General features: G+C 40.1%; 2 protein-coding genes across 7 annotated transcripts in view; one reads left to right on the top strand and one right to left on the bottom strand.

The window, feature by feature from the left end:
- Nucleotides 1-310: 310 nt before the first annotated feature.
- Nucleotides 311-8309, bottom strand: tkfc (triokinase/FMN cyclase). Its single transcript, XM_028473989.1, has 17 exons — nucleotides 8211-8309; nucleotides 7108-7297; nucleotides 6822-6926; nucleotides 6565-6752; nucleotides 6351-6429; nucleotides 6199-6288; nucleotides 6083-6117; nucleotides 5939-6023; nucleotides 5762-5851; nucleotides 3998-4117; nucleotides 2861-2980; nucleotides 2659-2796; nucleotides 2483-2589; nucleotides 2274-2380; nucleotides 2145-2178; nucleotides 1592-1684; nucleotides 311-649 (listed from the first exon to the last, which is right to left on the bottom strand). Exons 1-17 carry the CDS (start codon nucleotides 8214-8216, stop codon nucleotides 485-487), a joined length of 1752 nt encoding a protein of 583 aa, XP_028329790.1. The 5' UTR covers nucleotides 8217-8309; the 3' UTR covers nucleotides 311-484.
- A 650-nt stretch (nucleotides 8310-8959) lies between these two features.
- Nucleotides 8960-27910, top strand: part of exoc6b (exocyst complex component 6B) — a 68114-nt gene continuing 49163 nt past the window's right edge. For 4 of the 6 annotated variants that reach the window (XM_028473975.1, XM_028473973.1, XM_028473972.1 and 1 more), the window contains exons 1-12: nucleotides 8960-9226; nucleotides 12224-12389; nucleotides 14105-14152; nucleotides 14743-14879; nucleotides 16138-16342; nucleotides 16857-16994; nucleotides 23476-23544; nucleotides 25079-25162; nucleotides 25277-25323; nucleotides 26694-26814; nucleotides 26885-26956; nucleotides 27020-27117. In XM_028473975.1, coding sequence (XP_028329776.1) covers nucleotides 9138-9226; nucleotides 12224-12389; nucleotides 14105-14152; nucleotides 14743-14879; nucleotides 16138-16342; nucleotides 16857-16994; nucleotides 23476-23544; nucleotides 25079-25162; nucleotides 25277-25323; nucleotides 26694-26814; nucleotides 26885-26956; nucleotides 27020-27117 — 1274 coding nt within the window. In that variant the 5' untranslated portion in view covers nucleotides 8960-9137. Of the gene's footprint in view, nucleotides 9227-12223; nucleotides 12390-12473; nucleotides 12484-13553; nucleotides 13613-14104; nucleotides 14153-14742; nucleotides 14880-16137; nucleotides 16343-16856; nucleotides 16995-23475; nucleotides 23545-25078; nucleotides 25163-25276; nucleotides 25324-26693; nucleotides 26815-26884; nucleotides 26957-27019; nucleotides 27118-27910 lie in introns of those variants that run through there. The other 2 variants (XM_028473977.1, XM_028473976.1) reach the window with 2 other exon arrangements.

Here is a 27910-nt window from a genome sequence, read left to right as displayed (position 1 = left end):
TTTGTGGTCATTTTTGTGTGTTTCTGTTATTTCATGTATATTTGTAGTAGTTTTGTGTGATTTTGGAGAAAAATGATGCGTCTTATTGTCCTTTTGTGCAATTCCTGTGAGTTACTTTGTGTGTTTGTGGTTTTTTGTCGTCATTCTGTTTATTTTTTCATCACATTGTGTGTTTTCAATTACATTTTGTGTATCTTTGTGATTGTGTTGTGTATATTTGTCATCGTTTTGTGTATTTCTGCTAACTTTTTGTATTTCTCTTGCTAATTTTGGTGCATTTTTTTGTGTGATTTTGGAGAAAAAAATTGTATTTTCTTGTCTTTTGTGCAGTTTCTGTGATTTTGTGTGTGTGTGTGTTGTATTTGTGTTGTATTTTTGTGTGTTTACTGTCCAGTCGCCCCCGTCTATATTAATTAGTTCTGAATGAAAGCCGTTATGTGGATGAATATGTTGCGTGGTGTTTATTAAATTGTGTGTGTGTGTGTTATTGTGCGTAGTGGCGCTGCAGAGCCGACAGCGCAGCCTTAAAGATCCAGGCCACGCCCACAGCTCCAGCGTCAGCGTGTGCCAGCCTATCAGATGACACGTAGCTGGCTCGCCCCGCCCCCGCCTTCAGACCACGCGTCCCCTCTGCGCCATGGTCGGCTTTCTGTCAGACACACGGGTACGTTAGTGTGGTATAGTACGCTCATTAGTCATCATTACGTCATCATATGGTGACTCATCAGTTTCATCTGAATAAATCACAATAAAAACATCTACAGTCACTTTTTACATTTTTTGATGTATTTTTATGTCATTTTGTGTTTCTTCGTGATAGTGTTGTTTATTTTTGTTGACTTTTTCTATTTCTTTTGCTAATTTTGTGTAAATCTGTAGTTGTTTTGTGTGCTTATGGAGAAAAAATTGTGTGTGTTCTTGTTATTTTCTGCAATTTTGTGTGTTTTACGTTGTTCTGTTTACTTTTGTCATGTCATTTGATGCATTTTTGTTGACATTTTGTGTATCTTTCTGATTGTGTATTTCTGTTGACTTTTTCTGAATTATTTTTTGAAGTCGTTTTGTGGGTTTATAGCGAAAAATTGTGTTTTCTCTTGTTTTGTGCAATTTTGGGAGTAATTTTGTGTTTGTTGTATTTTTATTGTCATTTTGTGTGTTTACAGTCAATTTTGTGTTTTTTTTTAAACATTTTTGTTGTCATTTTGCTTATTTCTGTTGACTTTTTTTATTTCTTTTGCTCATTTGTGCATTTTGTGTATATTTGGAGTCGTTTTCTTGTTTTGTGCAATTTCTGTAATTTTGTGTTTTTGTTGACATTTTGTGCATTGTTTCTTTTATTGTAGTTTTGTGTATTTCTGTTGACTTTTTCTATTTCTTTTGCTAATGTGTACATTTTTGTGTAGTTTACTGTATATTTATAGTGCTTGCTTTGTGCTCATTTCATGTATTTTTGATGTTATTTTGTGTATCTCTGTGTTTGTGTATTTTGTGTGTTTGAAGTGGCGTTGTCACTAAATAACATGATCATTAGTCAGACTGTGACATGTCAACATGTTATTAAGTGATTATTAATAATTAATAATGTATTTACCTGTACGGCTGCACACAGAACATGCATCTGTTCACTGAGAGGCTCTGGAGTCATTTTCATCAATTCTTTCACCGCAGGACACAGAGCGTCCAGCTACCAGCAAACAGTACATTCATCATTATTCATTATGGCAAATATTCATCACTATAATAATAAGAATAATAAGAATAATATCTTTTTTTTTGTAGAATAATCATAGTAATAATAATTAGCAAAATAACAATAATAAAAAATTACAATATTAATGAAAATAATAAAATTAAATAATATAATCAATACTTATGATAATACAACAATAAAATAATAATGAATATAAAATATTAATGGTAATATAATAATAATAAGTATAAATAACAAAAATAAAATAATAATAATAAAAATGAGAATATTTATTATATAATACATAATTATGGTAATAATAATAATACATAAATATTCATTATAAAATGTTGATAACATATAATCATTAAAATGGACCTAATCTAAAAATATAGAAATAGGATGATTATAAAATGGTGAGCTTAGTGTGGCGTGTGAAACAGGAGGGTCCCACCATGGTTCTGTCTCCAGGTTCAGCTCCAGCGTACCTAAAACCAGACCACAGACCACATCTGAGAACCTGTGGGCGGGGCTTCACAGGCCAGAGCCAATCATCAATTCTATTGATGTCATACACACACACCTCCTTATGGCCTCTGTCCCAGCATGCACTGCAGCGGCCCAGGCAGCCGGGTGACTCTGCCCCTCAGTCACATGACCAGCAGCAGCATTGAGGAACAGACTGTACAACTGGAACACACACACACACACACACCAGTCAGAGTGTAACTGTGTGCGTGTGTGTGTATATATAACTGTGTATTTGTGTGTATGTTGACAGACGGAACACACCGCTCCAGAAGTCCCGCCCATCTTCTCTTCAGCCAATCCCGCAAGGCCAGCCAGAAGTTTCCCGGGGCAACCAGGTATGGGTTTGTTTCGTATCCAGAGCAGGATGGCTGATGATGATTAGCATTACTTTTATTTATATTGTTAATATTATTAATAATTGATCATATTGATCTGACCTTGGGTGAAGTCGTAGTGAGTGTTCCCACAGTCTCCGTCACCACACTCCTGGTCCAGGATGTTCAGATTAGTCCTCTGTCTCTGCAGCGTCAGACAGATGCTCTCCAGAACGTTCTCCATAACACCGCTCAGTGGGCCTGACGGGGTCCTCACGTTAGCATGTATGTTAGCGTTCGCTACACCGCCACTGTGACCTCTGACCTGTGGGGTATGTGATGTCCTGCGATCGGGGGCCCATGGTCGGAGCCTCCACTACGAAGTCACGCCCACTCACACACACAGCACTGAGGTTTGGCCAGGCGGGGGCGCTGGTGCTCGCGTCTGATGGAAGAGGAGGCGTGAGACGTTTAATGTGTTTGTGAGGACGCGTACGTTTGTAAATGAGTTATAGAAAATTTAAGGAAATTCCTAAACTTTAAAAAAAAAATTGACTCCTGACTATTTAATGATAGCATTAACGTGTTTAATTAGCAACGTTTAGCAAATGAAACAAGAATCTAAATGTAGGACATTTCATAATAAAATACAAATATTATATATATATATATATACTGTATATACAATGATTTCATCGTATAATGTATTTGCATGTTTTGTGTCGGTATATTTGCGCGTGTTTCGTGTCGGTATATTTGCGCGTGTTTTGTGTCGGTATATTTGCGTGTGTTTCGTGTCGGTATATTTGCGTGTGTTTCGTGTCGGTATATTTGGGTATATTTGCGTGTTTTGTGTCGGTATATTTGCGTGTTTTGTGTCGGTATATTTGCGTGTTATTTGTCGGTATATTTGCGTGTTTTGTGTTGGTATATTTGCGTGTTATTTGTCGGTATATTTGCGTGTTGTGTGTTGGTATATTTGCGTGTTTTGTGTCGGTATATTTGCGTGTTATTTGTCGGTATATTTGCGTGTTTTGTGTTGGTATATTTGCGTGTTTTGTGTTGGTATATTTGCGTGTGTTTCGTGTCGGTATATTTGCGTGTGTTTCGTGTCGGTATATTTGCGTGTGTTTCGTGTCGGTATATTTGTGTGTGTTTCGTGTCGGTATATTTGCGTGTGTTTCGTGTCGGTATATTTGGGTATATTTGCGTGTTTTGTGTCGGTATATTTGCGTGTTTTGTGTCGGTATATTTGCGTGTTTTGTGTCGGTATATTTGCGTGTTATTTGTCGGTATATTTGCGTGTTATTTGTCGGTATATTTGTGTGTTTTGTGTCGGTATATTTGTGTGTTTTGTGTCGGTATATTTGCGTGTTTTTTGTCGGTATATTTGCGTGTGTTGTGTCGGTATATTTGTGTGTTTTGTGTCGGTATATATGCATGTTTCTTGTCGGTAACTCACCGAACAGTCGCAGTAAGTCGTCCTGGTCGACCTTCATCAGCGTCACAGAAACACCACCCATCTCCAACGAGGTCATGAAAGATCCCGACATCGCCCTGGCAACCACCACTCCCCGACTCTCTGTTACCATGGAAACCACCAATCACAGGTCAGAGAGAGACTTCACCCACTTTTATTTATCATTTAATCTGTCACAGAATAAGCTTTTGTTTGCTTATTTTATTTTTTTAAATATTGTATTTCTGTTATTTTTCATACATTTTACTCCCACACTTTCAGTCATTGTGCCTTAGTCTGTTTTGAGTCGATAAAAACTGATCATTATTATTTTCCACGTGTTTCAGAGCCTCTGATTGGGACATCCTCCCCCGCTTTATCAGTGGCGCCCCCTGGTGGGAGGCTTTATCTCATCAACAGAGACTTTTTCAATGGAAAAGTCAGAGTTCACGTTCAATAATGGAAAAATCTATGTTAATTTATTATTATTTATCTAAAATCAGTTTCCAATAACATACAGAAATACCTCACGTGCATGTTTTGGGACAATATCACTTATTTACAAATAAAAGTGAGCACAAAATTCACCAAAATAGCAAAAGAAATACAAAAAGTCAACAAAAATACACAAATTGACATAAAATACATAAAAAACTAAAATACAACAAACGCATAGAATTACTCCAAAAAAACACACAAAATTATAGAAGTTGCACAAAAGGATGAGAAAATACACAATTAGACTACAAATATACACAAAACAACAGAAAAACACACAAAACAACACAAATACACAAAATTAGCAAAAGTACAAAAAGTCATCAAAAATACACATAACGACAAAACACACAAAATTACAACAAAAATACACAAAACAACAGCACAAGAATGCACAAAATGAGCAAAAGAAATACAAAAAGTCATCAGAAACACACAAATATACACAACACAATCACAAAGATACACAAAATGATAAAAAATATACACAAACTGAGCATAAAGAGTGAATATGACCACAAAAACAGACAAAACTACAGAAATTGCATACAATAAGAACATTTTTCTCTAAAAGCACAGAAAACAATTAAAAATATACAAAAAAAACCAAAACACAATAAAAGAAAAACGCACAAAACAACAACAAATTTACACGACACAGCCCCAAAGATTTATCGAGGTTTTTGTGTCTTTGTGGTTGTTGTGTATTTTTGTTGTTTTGTGTAGTTCTGTTGACTTTTTGTATTTCTTTTGTTAATTTTGGGCATTTTTGTGTTGTTTTTTTGTGTGCTTTTCAAGTAAAATTGTGTATTTTCTCATCCTTTTGTGTAATTTCTGTAATATGTATGTATTTTTTGGAGTTATTTTATGTGTTTGTTGTATTTTTGTTTTTGTATTTTTTTTGCTCATTTTACAAATATTTTTTATGTCCATTTGTGTGTTTTTGTTGACATTTTGTATTTCCTTTGCTAATTTGGTGCATTTTTGTGTATTTGTGTTGTTGTTTCGTGTGCTTTTGGAGAAAAGTTGTGTATTTTCTTGTCCTTTTGTGCAATTTCTCTACTTTTGTGATTGTTTTTGGAGTAATTTTGTGTGTTTTGTTGATATTTTGTGATTCACCAGTCGACCGTCATATTTCTCTCAAAGTCAAATGTAAACATCGCTCAGACACCGACTAAAACCCTCACACTTTTCCTCTTCACATCAAAGGACGCACGCTGGCGCCATGGCAACGGAGCCCAGTCTTCTGATTGGCTGATGTGTACGTACCTAAGTAGGCGAGGACTGCTCCTGTCACCACACCCATCTCTAAACCGGACAGAGCTCCCAGATTGTTGACACACAGCACCACCGTGTCTCCTGTGGATGGACACACACACACACACACACTCTAAAAAACAACACAACACTGTGACACTCAGGCGCAGCGTGGTTATCTCTCAGGACCTGATTCCAGCTCCAGACGGGATTGGCTGTCCGGGTTGGTCATGTGATCGATCATGGTTTTCACCACCTGGTCTGCGGAGCCAATCTGAGGACAGAGGAAGCTCTCAGACGTCACATGTCGACAGGTGGGTCCGACACACTCACCTCTGACCTCTGGATCCCAGGCTCACCGTGGATTCCTGTAGGATGTAGAGACTAACAGGTTTTATACGTGTGTGTGTGTGTGTGTGTGTGTGTGTGTGTGTGTGTGTGTTTCTCACCCAGTCCCAGCTCCATGTCTCCAGGCTTCAGGTCAAACGTGGGCAGAGACCCGGGAACGCTGCATGGAGACAAACTGACCCCCAGAGTACCTGAAACACGGACTGTAAGACCAGAACCTGGACCAGGACGTAGAGTCTGAGCGAGGACTCACCAACCCCCTTTAGAACCACTGTCAGTCTGCTGACAATCTGGTCCAATGAGCAGCCTTCTTCTGCCATGGCCCCGCCCAGCTGCACCACAGGAACACACACACACATCATCTCACAATGTTTATAACTAATCACTGGTGAAGATACACAACATGTGTGGAAGGAATATGAAGCTATGTGATTGGTTGTGTAGCCTGTGTGTAGTTGGTTGTGTACCTTGTGTATGAGGATGGTGCCACACAGCCCTCTGCGTCCAGCCTTACTGATGCTATCCATGGCGCAGTCGTCGGCTACTAGCACCATCTCCACGGTAACGCCCTTTTGGCGTGCCTTCTCCACCGCCAGACCAAAGTTCAGTCGGTCCCCGGTGTAGTTCTTCACGATGAGGAGAACCCCTGAGGCTCCTGTTTCCAACGAGACCATCACGTGGTTAGGAGGACCACCTGAAGTACAAACGCTCACGTGTGCTTTACCTGCTTCATGCAGAGCCAAGATGGCCGCCAGGATGTTAGCAGGAGGCGGAGACGCAAACACTGCTCCCGCTACGGCGGCCGAAAGCATCCCATGACCGACAAAACCTGGAGAGACAAGAGAAGGTCCTCAAACCTTTAAAGGTCCTCAGACCTCTGAAGTTTTTCTCAGACTCTCTGAAGGTCCTCGGATGATCTAAAGGTCCTCAGACCTCTGAAGGTCCTCAGACCTCTGAAGGTCCCACACAGACCCTCTGAAGGTCCCACACAGACCCTCTAAAGATCTTACCTGCGTGTGCCGGCTCGTGTCCTGAGCCTCCTCCTGACAGCAGACAGACTTTCCCCTTCAGACGGTCCAGGTCTGACCTGAGGACCACTCTGTGATCTTTGAGGAGCGACAGACCTCCCGAGGACCGAACCAGGCCCTCCAAAGCCTCGTCCACACAGGAGGACACGTCGTTGATCAGCTTCTTCCTGGTCTGAGCAGAGAAACACGGCAACATCTAACGTCCAACAAGTTTTAGGAAAGTCTGAGAGATAAGTCGGTATCGGTCGGTTTGAACGAGTGGCCTCGGTATTTGTTAGAATAAGGCTCCTCGGTGTCTGTTTGAAGAACTGTATCTACAGGCCCGTCACTATGGGGGGCCGGCCCACCCAGCACAAGCATTGTGCCCACCCACTTGTGACACAGGTTTTTCATTTTAAAGAATATATATATATATATATATATGTATAAGATAATAGCTTATTGTTGTTATTATAAGTTTGCCTTTATTATTTATCATTAAAAATATAAAGAAACATTGGTGTTTATGTGTATTTTTATTTTATTGATGTAAATCTACACAACAACAGCCGAGTCGAAAAGGAAGTGACGTCAATTTATTTAGCGCATATTTTTTAAAAGATACCGGTGTATATTTCACCTAACAGACTACTATCAGACGAAAATATGTGGTGTGTGCGTGCAAGATCGTTAGTACGTGTGCGCAAGATCGTTGATGTGTGTGCGCAAGAGCGTTAGTGTGCGTGCGTATGAGTGTTGGGGTGTGCAAGATCGTTGGTGGGTGCGCTTATCAGTGTTGGTGTGTGTGGTGTGCGCGTGCAAGAGCATTGATGTGTGGGCGCGTGTGTAGGTGTGTGTGTGCGCCAGAGTGTTGGTCTGTGCGCCAGAGTGTTGGTGCGCGCGCAAGGACTGGCCTGTTTGTTTGTAACCCTAAACATTCAAACCTCTGTTGATGTGAACTTTGACCTCTCTGAGGAGCTGAATCCTGTAAATCTCAGTCAGCCGAATGTGAACGTGCAGGATCTGAACCAACAACCCCTCAAACACTCCAGAGATCATCATAAAGTCCTGTGTGGACTTGCAGGTTCTCCTCAGCTCATCTTTACCTCCATCTGGGCTGCAGAGTCTCCGCCAGGCTACCGTCAGTGTACCGGGAAAAACAAAACCTGCAAAGTTAACACACGGCACAGCACGGACGGAACACGGCTACCTTCAAAATAAAAGCACAACTAACTACACAAACATAATAACAAATGAAGTTTGGAGATTAAAGAAAGCAGGGTTAAAAGTAGTGTTATGATGTTTTGATGCTAAATAAACAAATTATACAGGAGTGCTTCAGTAAATAAGTAAAGTCAGATAAAAGCTTTGGTTTTATTTTGAAAACTGAAAAACGATTTACACGAGTTACACGCTCACTTTATATTCTGAAAACTGACTTTTTGAAGTATGTTTATTTAATGTACAACCATTTGTAGCATTAGAAAAATGAAAATAATACAATTAAAAAGGACAAAAAAAGAATAGAAAAAGAAATAATAAAAAGGTGTAAAATATTAAAACTATACATATATATATATATATAATTACGTTTAAATTTTAAATAACTATAACGTAGATATATAAAGTCAGATACAGGCTTTAGTTTTATTTTTAAAACTATGTAAAAGGTTTATATGTTTTACAAGTCATGAAAACAGAAGCCACGCCCATTTTACATTTTGAAAATGGACACTGTCATTATCATGTACAGTCCTCTGTAGCATCAAAATATAAATATAAAATTTTTATAAATATTAAACACTTTATTGTGAAAATCTTTAAAAGTACTTTAATAATATTTTAGTATTTTTTGTTTTATCGCAGCTTTTCACTTAAGGTCAGGAAGCCCCGCTCACACGGGCCGGCGTGTGCACGTCATCAAACGAACCCTCTGGTTCCACTGTGACGCAAAAGAACGAAGCGAAGTGAACCTCCTCGGCTCAGTTCGGGAAAGTTCGGCTGGGCTCGGAACCACCGGAGCAACATGCAGGATGGCGAGCGCGGAGACAGCCGCCGAACACGAGCGAATCCTGCGGGAAATAGAGAGCACCGACACCAACTGCATTGGACCGACCCTCCGGTGAGTCACTGTCCGAGTTTGGGAGCGCTGAGGCCGGCCCCGAGCTGCTGCTGCCCGCCGCCGCTTCCTGGTACCATCCTCCGAGTCTATCTGCGGGCTGCTAACCTCGTCCTCCGCCGCTCTGGTGAACGGCAAAAACTTTACCGTTTATGGTTCCATTATCGGACAGCTAGTCGGCTAACTTACGCCTCTGTCACAGGTTGTCGGTTTGACTTTTTGGGATGTGAAATGTGCACATTTAACCGTGACACGGTGTTTTCTGACATGTATTTTGGCAAGCTTTACCATTACTGGTTGGATATTTGATTTGGTTAGCTTGTCATTTGGGATTTTGGCAACTTTCTTTAAGCTAAGATTAGCCTAGCCTCACTGTGTTGTTAGCTTGATTCAGTGTAAACTGGTCAGAATACTGCATTTAATCTTTTTTTTTTAATGCTTCTATCTGAAACATATTTTAGTTTTAGTCATCACAATTGTTTATTTAATAATATAAAAAAATATGACTTACTGATACACAAGAGTTAATTTATTTTTATTTATTTTTTGCTCATTTTGGACGAAATTAGTTTTGATTTTGACTAGAATATTTTCTTTAATTTTAGTCAATGATTTTATTCCCCCCTCGTTTATTATTGTTTGATTTAAAAAAAAAAAATGATTATTCATTATTTTTTCATCCTGGTTTTGTTTGCGTCTAATTTATAATATTAAATTATTAAGTGATGATAATTGGATTAGTTAAAGTCTTTAAATGATTTGTATCTATTTCATTTTATCTGAATAATATCCACTGATATCCAGGAAGTTTATTATTATTATAGTCATCTTAAAGATGGAATTCCTTGTTTTAATCACAAATAAAATGGGTTAAAAGTGATCAAAAATGGTGGAAAAAGTGGTGAAATGTTATTTAAAAAAACAAGTTAAAGTTGCAACTTAGAGTGGGAAATGGAAATTAAAAATGTAGCATCTAAATAATAATCATCATTATTCAGGTGTGTGTAGTTTGCATGTTCTCCCAGTGTTTACAGTAGATTAATGTCATCTTATTCATGACTCAGGAATTAAACGACGAGTCATGACTTGAGTGAAATGTCACGTTACATTGTCATCTTAGTTCAGCATTGTTGTTAAATAACATATAGAAATTAAATGTATAAAAATGGAATAATATTAATCTATTTTAATTTTATTTATTTATTTTCACAAAAAAGAAATGATTATTATGAATCTAAAAACTTTAAATATCTAGATAATGAATAATAATATCTGAAAATTAAATATGGATAAATTAGATCATCTTAAAATGTAATAATATTCTAAAAAAAGTAATAACTTTACAGAAGCTCTAAAGGGCCATGCTTTCATAATTTTATTTCCTCCGCTTTCCCGTGATAAAGTTAATTTAATTCGTTTACCAGTGATAAAGAGTTAATTGAACTTTATTTTCCTGTGATAACGAGTTAATTTAATTTTTTTTCCCATGATAACGAGTTCATTTAACTAACTTTCCTGTGATAATGAGTTAATTTAATTAATTTCTCTCATGATAACCAGTTAATTTAATTAGTTTTCCAGTGATATCTAGTTAATTTAATTAATTTTCCCATGATAACAAGTTAATTTAATTAGTTTCCCTGTGATAACGAGTTCATTTAATTAGTTTTCCAGTGATAACGAGTTAATTTAATCAATTTTCCAGTGATAACGAGTTAATTTAATCAATTTTCCTGTGATAACGAGTTAATTTAATCAATTTTCCAGTGATAACGAGTTAATTTATTTATTTTCCTGTGATAACGAGTTAATTTAATTATTTTTCCTGTGATAACGAGTTAATTTAATTAATTTTCCCATGATAACGAGTTAATTTAATTCGTTTCACTGTGATAATGAGTTAATTTAATTCATTTTCCCATGATAACGAGTTAATTTAATTAGTTTCACTGTGATAACGAGTTAATTTAATTAGTTTTCCCGTGATAGAGTTAATTTTAGTTTTCCCGTAATAACGAGTTAATTTAATTAGTTTTCCCGTGATAACGAGTTAATTTAATTAGTTTTCTCGTGATAATGAGTTAATTTATTTAGTTTTCTCGTGATAGTGAGTTAATTTAATTAGTTTTCCCCTGATAATGAGTTAATTTAATTCGTTTTCTCGTGATAATGAGTTAATTTAATTAATTTTCCCCTGATAATGAGTTAACTTACTTTATTTTCCCCTGATAACGAGTTAATTTAATCAGTTTTCCCGCGATAAGGAGTTAATTATTTTTTTTTAAAGGATTTTTTGGGCTCTAGTGGCCTTTATATGACAGTTGCTTGACAGGAAAGGGATCAGAGAGAGCAGGGAATGACACGCAGAAAAGGGTCCCAGGCCGGGAATCGACCAACTACAGCCTCCGTACATGGGGCGGGCGCTCAACCCACTGAGTTACACACCACCCCGATAAGGAGTTAATTTAATTAATTTTCCTGTGATAATGAGTTAATTTAATGAATTTTCTTGTGATAATGAGTTAATTTAATTAGTTTTCCCATGAAAACGAGTTAGAAACCTAAAAATGCATTATTGTAAAAAAAAGAATAAAATGTATGTCTAAAAATTAACTAATATCTCAATGTTTATTGATCCATTCCATTTTTGTATTATTTTCTTTATTATTTATTTTTTGTAGTTTAAAGTTTAGAAAAGCTGCATCTTTTATTGATTATTGGTGTAATTGATCAGGTTTGAATCGATTAATCAGAAGAAGAAAAAAAACCATAAATTAATATTAAAAAGACACAAAATGAACCAAAAACACAAAAAAATGAAACAAAAACACACAAACAACATTAAAACCAACACAAAAAATGTAACCTGAAACATGCAGAAACAATATTAAAACGACTCAAACTGGTTTCATCTTTAAAGGGTTAATCATCCATTTTCAGTCAATCAATGGATGCTTAATAGTTTTTTCTGAGGTCTGACTCCGCCCCCTCTCTCCACAGGTCAGTGTACGATGGGAGGGAACACGGTCTGTTTGTGGAGAAACTAGACGCTCGTATCAGGAACCATGACAGAGACATAGAGAAGATGTGTAACCATCACTACCAGGGCTTTGTAGACTCCATCACTGAGCTGCTGAAAGTACGGGGGGAGGCCCAGAAACTCAAGGTACACACACACACACACACACACTAACACACCAGGGCTTTGTAGACTCATCACTGAGCTGCTGAAAGTACGGGGGGAGGCCCAGAAACTCAAGGTACACACACACACACACACACACACACACACACACACACACACACACACACACACACACTAACACACCAGGGATTTGTAGACTCCATCACTGAGCTGCTGAAAGTACGGGGGGAGGCCCAGAAACTCAAGGTACACACACACACACACACACACACACACACACTAACACACTAGGGCTTTGTAGACTCCATCACTGAGCTGCTGAAAGTACGGGGGGAGGCCCAGAAACTCAAGGTACACACACACACACACACACACACACACACACACACACACACACACACACACACTAACACACCAGGGATTTGTAGACTCCATCACTGAGCTGCTGAAAGTACGGGGGGAGGCCCAGAAACTCAAGGTACACACACACACACACACACACTAACACACCAGGGCTTTGTAGACTCATCACTGAGCTGCTGAAAGTACGGGGGGAGGCCCAGAAACTCAAGGTACACACACACACACACACACACACACACACACACACACACACACACACACACACACACACTAACACACCAGGGATTTGTAGACTCCATCACTGAGCTGCTGAAAGTACGGGGGGAGGCCCAGAAACTCAAGGTACACACACACACACACACACACACTAACACACTAGGGCTTTGTAGACTCCATCACTGAGCTGCTGAAAGTACGGGGGGAGGCCCAGAAACTCAAGGTACACACACACACACACACACACACACACACACACACACACTAACACACCAGGGATTTGTAGACTCCATCACTGAGCTGCTGAAAGTACGGGGGGAGGCCCAGAAACTCAAGGTACACACACACACACACACACACACTAACACACTAGGGCTTTGTAGACTCCATCACTGAGCTGCTGAAAGTACGGGGGGAGGCCCAGAAACTCAAGGTACACACACACACACACACACACACACACACACACACACACTAACACACCAGGGATTTGTAGACTCCATCACTGAGCTGCTGAAAGTACGGGGGGAGGCCCAGAAACTCAAGGTACACACACACACACACACACACACACACACACACACACACACACACTAACACACCAGGGCTTTGTAGACTCCATCACTGAGCTGCTGAAAGTACGGGGGGAGGCCCAGAAACTCAAGGTACACACACACATTAACACTCACACATATTAACACACACACACACACTAACACACCGGGGCTTTGTAGACTCCATCATTGAGCTGCTGAAAGTATGGGGGGAAGCCCAGAAACTCAAGGTACACACTAACACACACACACACACACACACACACGCTCACACACTAACAAATTAACACACACACACTAACACACCAGGGATTTGTAGACTCCATCACTGAGCTGCTGAAAGTACGGGGGGAGACCCAGAAACTCAAGGTACACACACACATTAACACTCACACACATGCACACACACACACATTAACACACACACACACACACACTAACACACCAGGGCTTTGTAGACTCCATCATTGAGCTGCTGAAAGTATGGGGGGAAGCCCAGAAACTCAAGGTACACACACTAACACACACACGCTCACACACACGCTCACACACATGCACACGCACAGCTCACCCTGTTCCTGTGTGTGTGTGTGTGTGTCTCAGAGTCAGGTGACCGACACCAACCGACGACTACAGGACGACGGAAAAGACGTGAGTCATCATCAGCTCTGACCAATCATGTCTTTGATTTCAGTGTCTGATCCACTGAAGCTCATTTGTTTTGTTTTTTAAACATATTTTGTTCTTTAGTGTGTTTTTGTAGTTGTGTATCTTGTTGTTGTTTTTTTGTGTGTTTTTTTTAGTCATTGTGCGTATTTTTGTTCTGGTTTTTTTTGTTTTATTTGTTTTTTGTTCTTTAGTGTGTTTTTGTGGTTGTGTATCTTGTTGTCTTGTTTGTCTTAAACTCATTGTGTGTGTTTTTGTAGTTATATTGTTTATTTGTGTGTGTTTTTTAATTTTTGGAATCATTTTGTGAGTTTTTGTTATAGGTCATTTTTTTGTATTTTTTATCATTTTTATTTAGATATTTGTATTAATAGTATGTATGTTTTTGGTCTTGTGGGTTTTTTGTCGTTTATTGAGTTTTTGTGCTAAATATGTGTATTTTTGTTCAGTTTTTTGTTATAATTTTTTTTATTTTTTCAATCATGTTGTGTTTTGTTGTTGTTGTTTTTTGTCATTTTGAAGTGGTTTAGTGTGTTTTTGGTCCTTTTGTGTAATGTGTACATTGTGTTTTGAAGCTGCTGGGTTGTATGGAGGAGCTCCAGCAGTGTCGTCTCCAGCAGAGAAACATCGCCTCCACCGTGGAGAAACTGAGTCTGTGCCTCCCCGTGTTAGAGACGTACAGCAGACTACAGGAGCAGATGAGGGCCAAAAGGTATGCACATATTCATAAATAATTCATTAATTAAAAAACATCTGAATACATTTTTAAAACATTGAATGATGAAAAAAGAGAAAACCAACCAAAAAGAGGAAAGAAAAATGAAAGAAAAAAGATGGAAAGAGGTCTGAAAATGACTAAAAAATAGTGCATAAATAATGGAAATTAAAATCAAAATAAAAGACGATTAAAAAAATAGCAAAATAATGACGAAAAGAGAAGTAAAAATGTGGAAAAAGAACTCCGAAAAGAAGATAAATGAACAAAAAAGAATGATCAAATATTTTAAAAAAAATAAAAATAATGAAGGAAACAAAAATAAAAAACTGAATAAATTTAGAAAAATAAAATGTAAAAACAAATGACGATATGACGATGAAAAACAACCAAAAAGAAGATAATGAAGAGGTCTGAAAATGAGAAAGAAAGGTACAAAAAAAATTAAAAAAAATCAAGAAATAACAGGAAGATGGAGAAAATAAATAAACAGAAGGGAACAAAAGAAAAGACAAAAGTTGGACAAAAGTAAAAAGCTGAATAAATGTAGTAATAATAAAAAAAGAATGATAAAAGACAACTAAAAATGAGAAAAAAGTTACAAAAACAAGAAAATTAAAATCAAGGAAAAATAGAAAAAAGATTAAAGGAAAACTAACGCCAAAACCTGAAAGAACAATAGAAAGAATAAAGACAAGAAAAAGGTGAAAATATAAAGACAGCTTTTTTCTGCCACTAGATGGCGTCAAAGCTTGAATTAAAAACACTTTCACTGTGTGTGTGTGAAATAAAATATCTACATTTTGTGTGTCTAATATAAATATATATTTTATATTTGTGTGTGTGTGTTGATCTCACACATCTTTAATTTATTCAAAAGAACATTTCTATAGTTACATTCATATATATATTGATTAAAAAATAAAACAAATGATGAGCTTTTTGTGATAAATGAAGTGTAGAGTGAAGTTCTTTTTGTTGTTGTTTTGTGTTTTTTTAGGGTTGTTTTGTCTTTTTGTTGTTTTTGTGTCTTTTTAGGGTTGTATTGTGTCCTTTTGTTGTTGTTTTTTTCTTTTTTAGGGTTGTTTTGTATCTTTTTGTTGCTGTTTTGTATCTTTTTAAGATTGTTTTGTGTGTTTTTGTTGTTGTTTTTGTGTCTTTTTAGGGTTGTTTTGTGTGTTTTTGTTGGTGTTTTTGTGTCTTTTTAGGGTTGTTTTGTGTGTTTTTGTTGACAATGTGTCACAATGTGCTGCAGGTACTACCCGGCCCTTAGGACCCTGGAGCAGCTGGAGCAGACGTGTCTGCCCCGAGCCGGTCGGTACCGTTTCTGTTCCATCATGGCTGACAACATCCCCCACCTGAGGACCCACATCAGAGACACCGCCATGACTCAGCTAAAAGACTTCCTAGAGAGCATCCGCAAGCACTCAGACAAGATCGGAGAGACGGCCATCAGGCAGGTGTGTGTGTGTGTGTGTGTGATGGTCACATGATTAAACACACGCAGGTGTCTAAGCAATGCCACAACTTCCTGTATCGTTCTATTGTTTTGTGTCTTTTTGTTGTTTTGTGTCTTTTTGAAAGAAAACGAACAATGAATGAATGAAGGATGAGCTCAAGAAGAAAAGATACGAAATACATTAAAGGGAATATTTTACTCTGTGAAGTGAAAGTTTTCTCCATCACTTTCCTTTTTTCTCTGACGCGCGCACGCACGCACACACACGCACACGCACACACACAAAATAATGGGAAACAGATTGCTGTGTCCGTGAACTGGAAGAAGATTGATTACCAGTATCTAGTTACCACACACACACACACACACACACACACTCTCTCTCTCTGAACCTTTCCCCCTAAAGTTCTCTGAAACGTCTTGTTCACTTTGATTAAAACTGTTTTTGTCTCCATTCTGTGCTGAAATGGATTGTGGGAAATGTAGGAAGTGTGTGTGTGTGTGTGGTCCGTCAGGCTCAGCTGCAGCGTTCATTGGACAGCTCGGCTCAGCCCAGGCCCCTGATTGGCCGAAGAGTCAGAAAAGAGGCGGGTCCAGGAGCGAAGGGTCATGACTCAATGATGGAGCAGAACGAGGATGAAGAGGAGGAAGATGTACGTACACACACACACATTAACAGATCTTTATACGTCTGTTTATTGTGATCCCCGGTAGCTTCCACCATAGTGGCTGCTCGTCTTCCTGGGGTCCCTAATTAAAATAAACACAATATTTACAATAAATATACAATTGCAGAAACAGAATTAAATACAAATACAACTAGAATATTTGCATTTCCTGAAATAAATGCAAGTGAGGATGCAGGTGCTGGCCGCTGTATTAGGTTGGCATTTGCATTAGCCTGGTGTTAGCATTGACATTACCCTAGCATTAACATTAGACTAACATCGCATTAGCCTAGCGATAAGATTACCCTAGCATTAACATTAGTCTAGTGTTGGCATTAACCTAGTGTTAGCAATAGCCTAACATTTCCATTAGCCTAGCGTTAGCATTAACCTAGCATTTACCTAACGATACCATTAGCCTAGCTTTAACATTAGCCTAGTGTTAACATGAGCCGAACAATACCATTAGCCTAGCGTAACATCAGCCTAGCATTAGCATTAACCTAGTGTTACCATTAACCTAGTGTTACCATTAGCCTAGTGTTAACATTAGCTTAGCATTAACCTCGTGTTAGCATTAGCTTAGTGTTAGCATTAATTTAGCATTAGCCTAGCATCGGCATTAGACTAGTTTTTAGTATTAGCCTAGCACTAGCATTCACCAATCAATAGCAGTAACCTAGCAATAGCTTACTATTAGCAATCAGTTTGAAAAAGTTAAAAAAAAATCAAAATTGTTTGAAAAAGTTAAATAATAAAATGTTGTAAAAAAATGAAAGAACTTGAAATGAAATTGTTAATACAATAATAAAAACGCTAATGGAACGACACACGTCTCCATCTCACATGTACCACAGGGTTTTTAGTGTCATTTTTATATATTCGTGCACATTTGTTGAGTTAATCAGTTTTTGAGGCAATTTATTCCAAAGTTGAGATTATCTAAATATGACAAACTTTAGTAGTAAATTAGTTCTAGACCGAGTAACGTGTAGAATGTGAGTGTATTTGGTTTACATATCTAATATATATATATATATATGTATATATTCAAACTGAAGCTGGTTTACACATAATAATAATAGGTTGTATTTAGTGTTGGAGCATATATACTCTAGTAAAGTAAGGACACTTTAATACGTGTTTTGGACAACTTGAAATCCTGTGTTTCGTGGCGTCATATGACCTCCGTGCAGCCTTCTTCTTCTTCTTCCTCTTATGACCTTGGCTGGAACAAAGAGCTAGTCTCTGTTAGCGTAGCATTAGTGTTGATGCCAACCCGTGTTCCTGGTTTCTCTTCCGTCTCCAAGGTCTCCGTAGGTTTTCAGTGAAGCCTGTCATTCCGCTCCCTCTTCCTCCTCGGTTCCCTGGAGCATGGAGCCTTATTGTTCTCCATCAAAGCTGCACTTTTCCTCTTTTAACTGTGTGTGTGAACGCTTTAAACGGTTCCTCAGGGACCAGGATGTGGACAGGAAGGAACCAACCTTCAGCTGGTACAAAAACACAACAGGGGGCGAGACATGAACACATGACCACTAGGGTTGCACAACTCCCTGTGATAAACGATTTGATATGCGTCTAGATACACAGGTTATGATTCCATTAAAAACGGTATCCTTTCTCTTACAGACCGATATGAAATGATTCAGTTCGATAGTGTAGGAACTGTACGATTTGTTTTTACGGTAAATATTTGTTGTAGATATTTTATAAAATGAAGAAACCAATTTTAAAGTGACGGTACAATATTTTATTTTCAAATATGTAAAATACCACATATTCCAAGTATTGTGGCTTTATGGTACCGACAAAAAAAATCACGTCAATGTATTGATTTTTAGACATGGACCAAAAAAAGATTCATAACAACAAAGTGCAACATTTCAGCCTGAGCAGTGTTTTGAGCATGAGAAGAAGATAACAAAAACCTATAAACAAACCATATAACAATAACTTTATAATGTTGACCCCTGGTCTTAACATCTTATCTCAACAATGCTTAACGCAAAGTGACAGAAAAATCTAGAGAAAATAAATACATAGCTTACATGTGTATAAAATAAATCAAACAGCTGCTTTTTGACCTGGGAAAGGTAATCTGGTCCAAAGTGCAAAGTAGACTGCCCTACATTTATATTCTCACGTTGCAGTTAAGTCTGACTCACAAGTCAACTATCATAATAGCTTTTACCGCAGCCTTGGTTTCGCCGGCAGCTTCAGCTCGCGTTGTTTCTAAGTGTTTTAAGTGGAGCTTAGAGACACTGGCGTGTGTTATGCCACCAACCAATTCCAAGTCTCTGCGATACCCGATCCATGCCTCTACAACCGAATAATCTAGGTATTTATGGCTAATTCCTATCGATTGAGGAGGCTGATATAGATGCAGCCGTAGCTCTCACTTGTTGAACCGGATGTCCGGTTGCATCGGTTTGTCGTTCACAACCTTAATGACCACAGGGACACATGGACACATGAACTTTAGGTTACGTATATAACCCCAGTTCTATGAGTAATATGAGTGAGATGTCTTACTATGGGATACACACTCCCTGTAGCCCTCAGATTTGCCTTGATTGGCTGGAAAGAATTGTCCATCCACCAGGCATACTCCCACCCTCTATAAAAGGGGGGGGGATGCACAGTTCCTAATTCAAAATAAGCACCTCTTCTCACTTGTTCGAGCAAGAAGGGTTGTCTGGTCAGAACATAGAACTTGGGTTATATACATAACCTAAAGTTCTATTTCATAATATTTTGTGGGATGTCTCACTATGGGATATGGCAGCTCCCGTAGTGCAGACATGCTTATCAACCATAAAAACCAACCCATTGTTTTTGGTAAAAAAACAATAGCCTCATTGAGACTTAACAAGGTCGAACAACTGATCACTCCTTCTGAGGCCTCCTACATGTTCATGTATGTGCGCAATGCACGGACTTAACACAACAAATGAGACCGCTGCTCATCCTGCGAGACAGGAAGGCCAACAGGTCAAAGGGAGATGAAGAGTCTACCACAGTCGGCACAAAAGCCGAGTTGGGTTCCAAAATAATCCTCACATCGCCCGGGAAAAGCTGAGCACAGGGCGGGTGAACCGAAAGCGCACTGATGTCACTAACTTGCTTAGTTGAAGCCAGCGCTAGTAACAACACAGCTCACAGGGAAACAACCCTAAGGCTAGCTTCCCCCAGTTGCTCAAGTGGAGGACTCTTAAGATCCTCTAACCAATAATAATTGTTATTAATTAAAATAATTAATTATTATTAAGTTTCAATTAGAACCATCGCCAGATCCCACGGTGGAACCAGTGGTCTGGTTAATAGCCCGTGTGTTCCTTTCATAAAAATGGCCGATCAGCGGGAGCTGATTCACCATTTTATCCCCAGAACCCACATGACAGGCCGCGATCGCCGCCAAATACACTTTCACAGTGGAACAGGCTACACGCTTGTCAATCAGGCCCTGCAGGGATAATAAGATCACTCCCACCAGTCCCTGAAAAGGGATGTGAGACCCCTGGAGGAACCAACTCTCGAAACATTGTCGGTTATTTACATAACATGAGTAATATGAGAGAGATATCTCACTCATATTTATGACAAAGAACCCTCCACTTGCAATCATACAGAGAGCTAGTGGAAGAGGCCCGGGCGCCCTGTAAACTGGAGATTGCACACTGTGAGCCATCAATCCCAGTAACCGGAGACATAATCTGAACTGAACAGATTTGCCCGATCAAAACAGCGTGAGGCATGCCCCGAGCTTCTCCACCCGCTGCGCCGACAGGTGCGCGGTGAGAGACACCGAGCGCAAAGACAGTCGCAGAAAGACAGTTTCCTGTGTAGGTGACATGCTCTTTTCTGCGTTTATCAGGAATCCTATATCGGGTAGGTGACGTACAGAACGCTTGCGCTGTGGCCTCCAATTCAGATTAGGCCAAAAGCAGCCAATTGTTCAAATAGGTGGCGAAGTGGATGCCCCGCCTCCTCAGCAGGGCTATCATTCTCCGTGCATCGCACGAACACCATCGGACTCAAAGAGAGGCTGAGGAGGATCACATGGCATTCGTAACATATCCTCCGGAAAGCAAATCTCAGGTACCTTTCTGTGAGGGGGATATATCGGAATGTGGAAACATGCATCCTTCAGGTCGACAGACGTGAACAAATCTCCCTGATGCACCAGGTGTAAAAGGGAGGCATGCGTAAGCATCCTGAATTTATATTTCCTGAGAAATCTGTTCAAAGCCCGTAGATCTAGGATAGGGCGAATGCCCGCGCCCCCTCATTTAGGGACCAGAAAATACCTGGAGTAAAAACCGCTCTGGGACAGTGGTATGGTGGCGCCCTCTCCCGGAGGCAGGCTGCCAGTGGCCAGAGAATCCATTTTTGGCGTAATGGCGCCCTCTTGAGGCGACAGATTGCACTCTGCCAGAGGGTCCAACCGGAAGGCGGTGGAGCCTTCTGTCGGCGGCAGCAGCCTGCCCAACAGCAGAGAAGCCGACCCTTTCACGGCAGCGCCCTCTGCCGGTAGAGAAGAACCATACGCCCAGGAACGAGCGCGCAGTACCGTCGTTTCCGGGGACAGCATGGTAATGGGAGCTCCGCAGCATCCAAACCGGAGAAGTCCGAGGCCTCCCGCAGAGTGGAGACAGCAGGTACTGTTATCACGCTGTTTATAGTAGAAGATTTTGCTTTCACATGCTGCGCCCCTGGCCTTTGGCCGTGGGTGTTCGGGTAATGTACACATCACCTTTATTTGAACATGAACAGAGTGGACGGACACAGTGACTTAAACTGCGGATCCTTGAGGGCAGTTTGAGACTGTAACCGGGGGCTTCCGTGGAAGACACAGACGAGGAACTTCATCTTCCCTCTTTTTTTCTCTGCAGCATTGCTGCACAATAACTAGCGCCAGGCCGAATATCCCATCCGGGACCACCGGCGCATCGAGGATGTGGCTCTTTTCTGCGTCAGAAAGCCTAGTGAGGTTGAGCCAACGTGCTCGTTCCTGAAGCACCATGTTTTTCATCACGCTACCCAAGGCCCGCTGGGTGCGGAGATACACACCTGCTACAAATGAAATTTCCTTCACTGTCGCTGGGTCTTGAGACCAAGTGAAAACCTCACGCAGTTCAGGTTGGTTAGCCGTGAGGAGGGAGAGGACATTTAGAGCTTTCACTGAAAGCTCTGCTGCAGTGTACGCCCTGCCCGATAGGTTTGACTGAAGACGGTCCATCCTGGTTGGTAGCATGGGTTTTCGGCGAGACGGAGCAAGCTGGCGTGGCATCAACCGGTTAGCCTGGGCTACCACGTGTTGCGTCTTGCAGGTTCTAGCAGAGATGGAGGTGTACGCATGCTGGAGTGTCAGAGACGCCGAGGACAGCGTATTGGTTTGTGACAGCAGCCGGCTCGCTGGTGTCTGGATGCTCCGATACCAGTGGTATGGAGCTTTTGGCCATTCACTGTAGTGAGCTCTGGACCTGTGCAGACCTGGCTCGGTGCAGAGCTTGGAGCGGCTGGTGGTCACCGGAGTGAAAAAGCCGCTCGAGGACCAAAGCGCGCCGAAGCGACAGCGTTGGAGTAGAGCCGACACCTGGAGCTTGGGCTCTGAGGTTCACTTACCTGTGAACGAAGCAGCACTTAACCAAGCAGAGCAAGGTAAGCGCTGGTTGCTTCTCGACCTGCTGTGGTCCATGCAATGCATTTATACTTACCAGCGTCCGTCGAGAGGAAACTGAAGATCCGCCTGTGGACAGTTAAGCTGGTAAAAAATGCGAGATGTGAATGAGAGAGAGAAGAGGTGTTTGAATGAGGAACTGTACATCTGCCCCCCCCCTCTTATAGAGGGTGAGAATGTCCCTGGCAGATGGACAGTTCTTTGCAGCCAATCAGGGCTTGGCGGATTGAGAAAAGTGCTTCTGAGGGCTACAGGGAGTGTGTAACCCATAGTGAGACATCTCACGCAATATTATTAAATTGAACACATGAACACTTGACCACATGGACATTCCTCTGATGGTTCCTATAATGGTTCCTATGATGGTTCATCAGATGGTTCCTATGATAGTTAATTTGATTGTTCCTCTGATTGTTCCTCTGATGGTTCCTATGATAGTTCCTATGATGGTTCATCTGTTGGTTCCTCTGATGGTTCCTCTAATGGTTTCTATGATGGTTCCTCTGATGGTTCCTTTATTAGTGCCTCTTATGGTTCCTGTGATAGTTCATATGCTTGTTCCTCTGATGGTTCCTTTGATACTTCATCTGATGGTTCCTATGATAGTTCATCTGATGGTTCATCTATTGGTTCCTATGATGGTTCCTCTGATGGTTTCTATGATGGTTCCTCTGATGGTTCCTTTAATAGGTCCTCTTATGGTTCCTGTGATAGTTCATATGATTGTTCCTATGATGGTTCATCTGATGGTTCCTGTGATGGTTCCTCTAATGGTTCTTTCTACAGGTTCCTGGAGCCCAGGAGCTGGTGGACTTCTCTCCAGTTTACCGCTGTCTACACATCTACACTGTACTGGTAAGACTTCACTGGTAATGATTCATAACATTAGGAACCATCTCACAACCCCAGCATCACACACAGAAATAATCTCACAGTGAGCATTGCTAATGCTAACTAGTCATTACTCAATGGCAGGAGTGCAACTCTGTTCTCTGTGTTATGTATGCGTTTGTGTGTGTTTTTTTTTTTTTTTTTTTTTTTTTGTGTCATTTTCATATAGTTTTTTAATATTTCTCTTGTTTTTGTGTCTTTGTTGTCGTCTATTTTGTATTTTTGGTTCATAGTTGTACATTTGTGTCTTTTTGTTTATTTTCATGACATTTTGTTCAATACATTTGACTGTTTAGTGTCCTATTGTGTATTTATGTTGCCTTCTGTCTTTTCCTTTTGTTTGTGTCTTGTTGGTGACTGTGGCTTTAGCGACTGGAAATCATCTCCTCCTCTCCGCCCTGGCCCCGCCCCCAAAGCCCCTCTTTTATTTTCAATATTAAGTAACTCGTACTCTTACTATGACTCCACACACACACACAGAGAAAGTTTCTGAGTTCGTTGCAATGTGATTCTTCTCTTAAGTAATGACCTCCTTCCCTCTGTATTTTGTGTGTGGGTGTGTGGAGGTGTGGAGGTGACGGGCTGGGGGGACAGGAAGTGCAGGAACTCCGAGGAGAAAGTGAACTGTCATCAGGCCGGGGTTAGAGGAGGGGGCGGAGCTTTGGGTGAAAAGTGCAAAACATGAGCTAACGTTAAACATTTGAGATGTTTGTAAATAAACCTGTAGCAGCAGAGCTAATGAAAGGCTTCACTTTTTATTCATACATCTATTAGTATCTTTATGTCTACATATCGCAGTATCTGTTCGTACTTATAGATAGTATCTGTGAATATCTGAATATATGTTATGTTTTTTTCTTTATTTTTATGTAATATTTATTTTGTTTTTAAATATTTATTTTGTTTTTGTCTCTTTGTTGTCGTGTATTTTGGGTTCATAGTTGTACATTTCTGTGTCTTTTTGTTTATTTCATGACATATTGTTGAATGTTTAGTGTCCTATTCTGTATTTATGTCGTCTTATGTCTTCATTTTGTTGTTTTGTGAGTCTCAGATCGTTGGAAAACTGCGGAAAAAAAAATTTGACGAAATTTCCACAAGAATTTAAGCTCCAGACTTTTCGGGAAACATTTTCAACAATATAAACTTTTCATGGTAATTATTTATTGAAGCTAAGCAGAAATTGGCAGTAATTTGAATGAAATTCTGCTAATATTTGAGGGCCAACTTTTCATTTTGAAAATGTCCTTTAATTCCCATTTAAAGTTTTCAACTTAGAAAAATTCACAGAATGTTTTTACCCAAAGTTGTAATGTTACGTTTTTTAATTGTATTAAATTTATCAGAAATGTTCCCCCAATCAACATCTATATCTCGTGATATCTAGAATGTGTTTGTCTAGAAATGTATCAAGATATGTGACCCTTGTGTGCGTGTGTGTGAATGTGCATGTGTGTGTGTGTAACTACACACTCCCTAACCTCACTCTGTGTTCTAGGGTTTGCGTGATGAGTTTGAAAACTACTACAGAAAGCAGCGCCGGAAACAGGCACGCCTCGTGCTGCAGCCACACTCTAACATGGTAACAACCCTCACTGCAACCCCCCCTACACACGCACACACACACACACTCCCTAACCCACATCAACGTGTGTGCGTGCGTGTGTGTGTGTAATGTTTTGTGACTCATCCACAGCACGAGACTTTGGACGGATACCGACGCTACTTCAACCAGATCGTTGGGTGAGTTCCAACTAGTTCTTATCTGAAGCCAGTCACAGGATGACATGATCACCAGTTGAACCACAACACCAACTGGTCCGAGCGTTTAAATCTGTAAATAAAGCGTCTTTGTCCTTTGTGGTGCACGTAGGCGTTACGTCGTCCAGGGCTTTTTAATATCTCTGCGTGTTTGACAGCCCCGTCCTCCGGCGTGTCCTCGCTCTCCCACTTTCTGCTTAGTTTGGCTGGCGACGCTGAGTGATGGCGTGCGTTCAGCGACACCTCATTTCACTTTCCTTTCCCCGTGACTTCCTGTCCATCCATCACTGTCTGATTCACACACACGCACACACACACCTACACACACACACGCACACACACACCTACACACAACGGTGAATCGTCATTTCTCTGTTCAGTCAGAGACGCGTCCACGCACCAACACGTCAACACACTGACTGCTGAAAACGTTCCGAAGTGCAGACATCAGACCTAATAATGATCTAATAATGATTATTGATCATCTGCTGATAGACGACAAACAGAAACAATATAAAAATAAAAATACTAAAAAATGAATGAATAGTTTGGATTATTTACTAATAACTTCTTAAAGGTAAATGTTTTTAGAGCTTTTTCTGTTTTGTTTTTGGTGATTTTTATGATATGATAGTTTCTTTTTCTGTGGCTGATTTAAAAAAAAAAAAAAAAAAAAAATGGCTTCTAGGGATTTTTGAACATTGTTTTGGTGATTTCTTTTTGCTGTTTTCTTGCTGTTTAAATAAAAAATAATATTTTTGATTATCTCTGATGTATTGTCCTTTTCTGTTTTTAAAAAAAATGCTTTTTGATATACAGTATTTTAATGTGTTAAAGATTTTTCTTTTAAGTTACTCAAATTTTTTGGCACATTTTTTAAAAGTTTTTTAATTTATATCTGATGTATTTTGGTTATTTTTGCTGTTTTTAAAAGTTTTTTTTAAGTTTTATTGTTTTTTTTGTTGCCTTTTTTCAGTCTTAAATTCAAATATTTTTAATATTATTAATATGTAATATTTGTTTTTATTTTTAAAAAAGATTTTTGATATATATTTTAAATGTTTTCAGTTATTCTAGTTTTTGGATGATTTTTAAAAATACTTTTTGAAAATTATATAATTTTTTGTGTCTGGGTTTGTTTTGCCGTTTTTCTTAAATTGCGCTTTTTGACCGTTTTCTTTTTACTTTTACTTTCTTGCCTTTTAGGGTTTTTTGCACCTTTTTTCAATCTTGAATTCATATAAAAGTGGTTTTAAATGTTTTTTTTTATTATTTTTAGTGGTGTTTTTAAGAATGATATTTGATTGATTACTGACGTCTTTAGATGTCTTTTTTTCCTTCTTCTTCTGCAGTTTCTTTGTGGTGGAGGACCACGTCCTGCACACGTCCCAGGGTTTAGTGAACAGGGTGTACGTGGAGGAGCTGTGGGAGTTAGCGCTCTCTAAGATTGTAGCTGCTCTACGGACGCACTCCGTGAGTCTTCCTACTACTACTACTTCTACTTCTACTACTTCTACTGAAACCTCCACGTGTCTGTTCTCAGTCCTACTGCGACAACCCAGACCTGGTCCTGGATCTGAAGAACCTGATCGTGCTGTTTGCAGACACTCTGCAGGTGAGACGCTTAGCGTTAGCATTAGCATAGCTGCAGACACTCATTGCTCCTCTTCATCTGCAGGGCTACGGCTTCCCCGTGTCTCAGCTGTTCGACATGCTGCTGGAGATCCATGAACAGTACGGAGAGATCCTCCTCAAGAGGTGGAACCTCACCTTCAGGTACACAACTAAGAACACATCCACCAAAATAAAACGCACTTCCTACTCTTTATCAAATCAACACCAAAAACATGACATAATTCAAACTAAACAAAGAATAAACATTGATTAGTTTATAACGGTTTGGGTTCCTTTTAGAGGTATGTGTTACAGTTCAACTGGTGACCCAGTTATCTTGTGACTGGTTTCTTACACAGCGCTCCTACTACGTTGTGTCAGATTTGACTAGTGATCATGTCATTGGTCAAGCACCAGAGGCGGTGCTTCAAACACTGAATGATACAATCTCGGGTCTTTTATGATCGTCTGCCTGACCCGGTCATGGACTGGGGGCCAGCGTCGAAACTGCAGTCTGTAACCGTGGGTCAAGGTTGCAATCACCCAAGGGTCCCTGGTGGAAGCAGCCCAGAAACTGAGCTGCTGCTGGGAGAAGCAGCCGACAGCCGGCCCCAAAGCCTCAGGGCCTCTTCCCCCCACTCGGAGGGGCGCGGGTGCCGCGTGGGGCCCGCTGCTGGTCGGGGGTCTTATATTCTACCAGCTTTGGGTTGCTGGCCCATCACTGTGCTGCCCAGGTCGTTGCCGGGCAGAACAGTATTGGCCTAGGGGCACAGTAGCTCGCTGGTTGGTACGTCTGCAGCCGAGTGGCTTGAGGTAACCCCTGCCTACTGGTGGAGGGCCTGCTTCTGTGCAGACCCATGAGATGTTGCCTGGTTTGTCTCGCTTGAGCGGTCCACTCCAGCGCTTCCACGGCAGCTGATCCGAATAGCGACCCCAGCTCTACTGAAACACTGCG

Source organism: Gouania willdenowi, chromosome 18 (genome assembly GCF_900634775.1).
Source record: "Gouania willdenowi chromosome 18, fGouWil2.1, whole genome shotgun sequence".
Classification (NCBI taxonomy): Eukaryota; Metazoa; Chordata; class Actinopteri; order Blenniiformes; family Gobiesocidae; genus Gouania; species Gouania willdenowi.
Note: the sequence above shows the minus strand (reverse complement) of the source record. Positions and strands in the feature narration are given on the sequence as shown.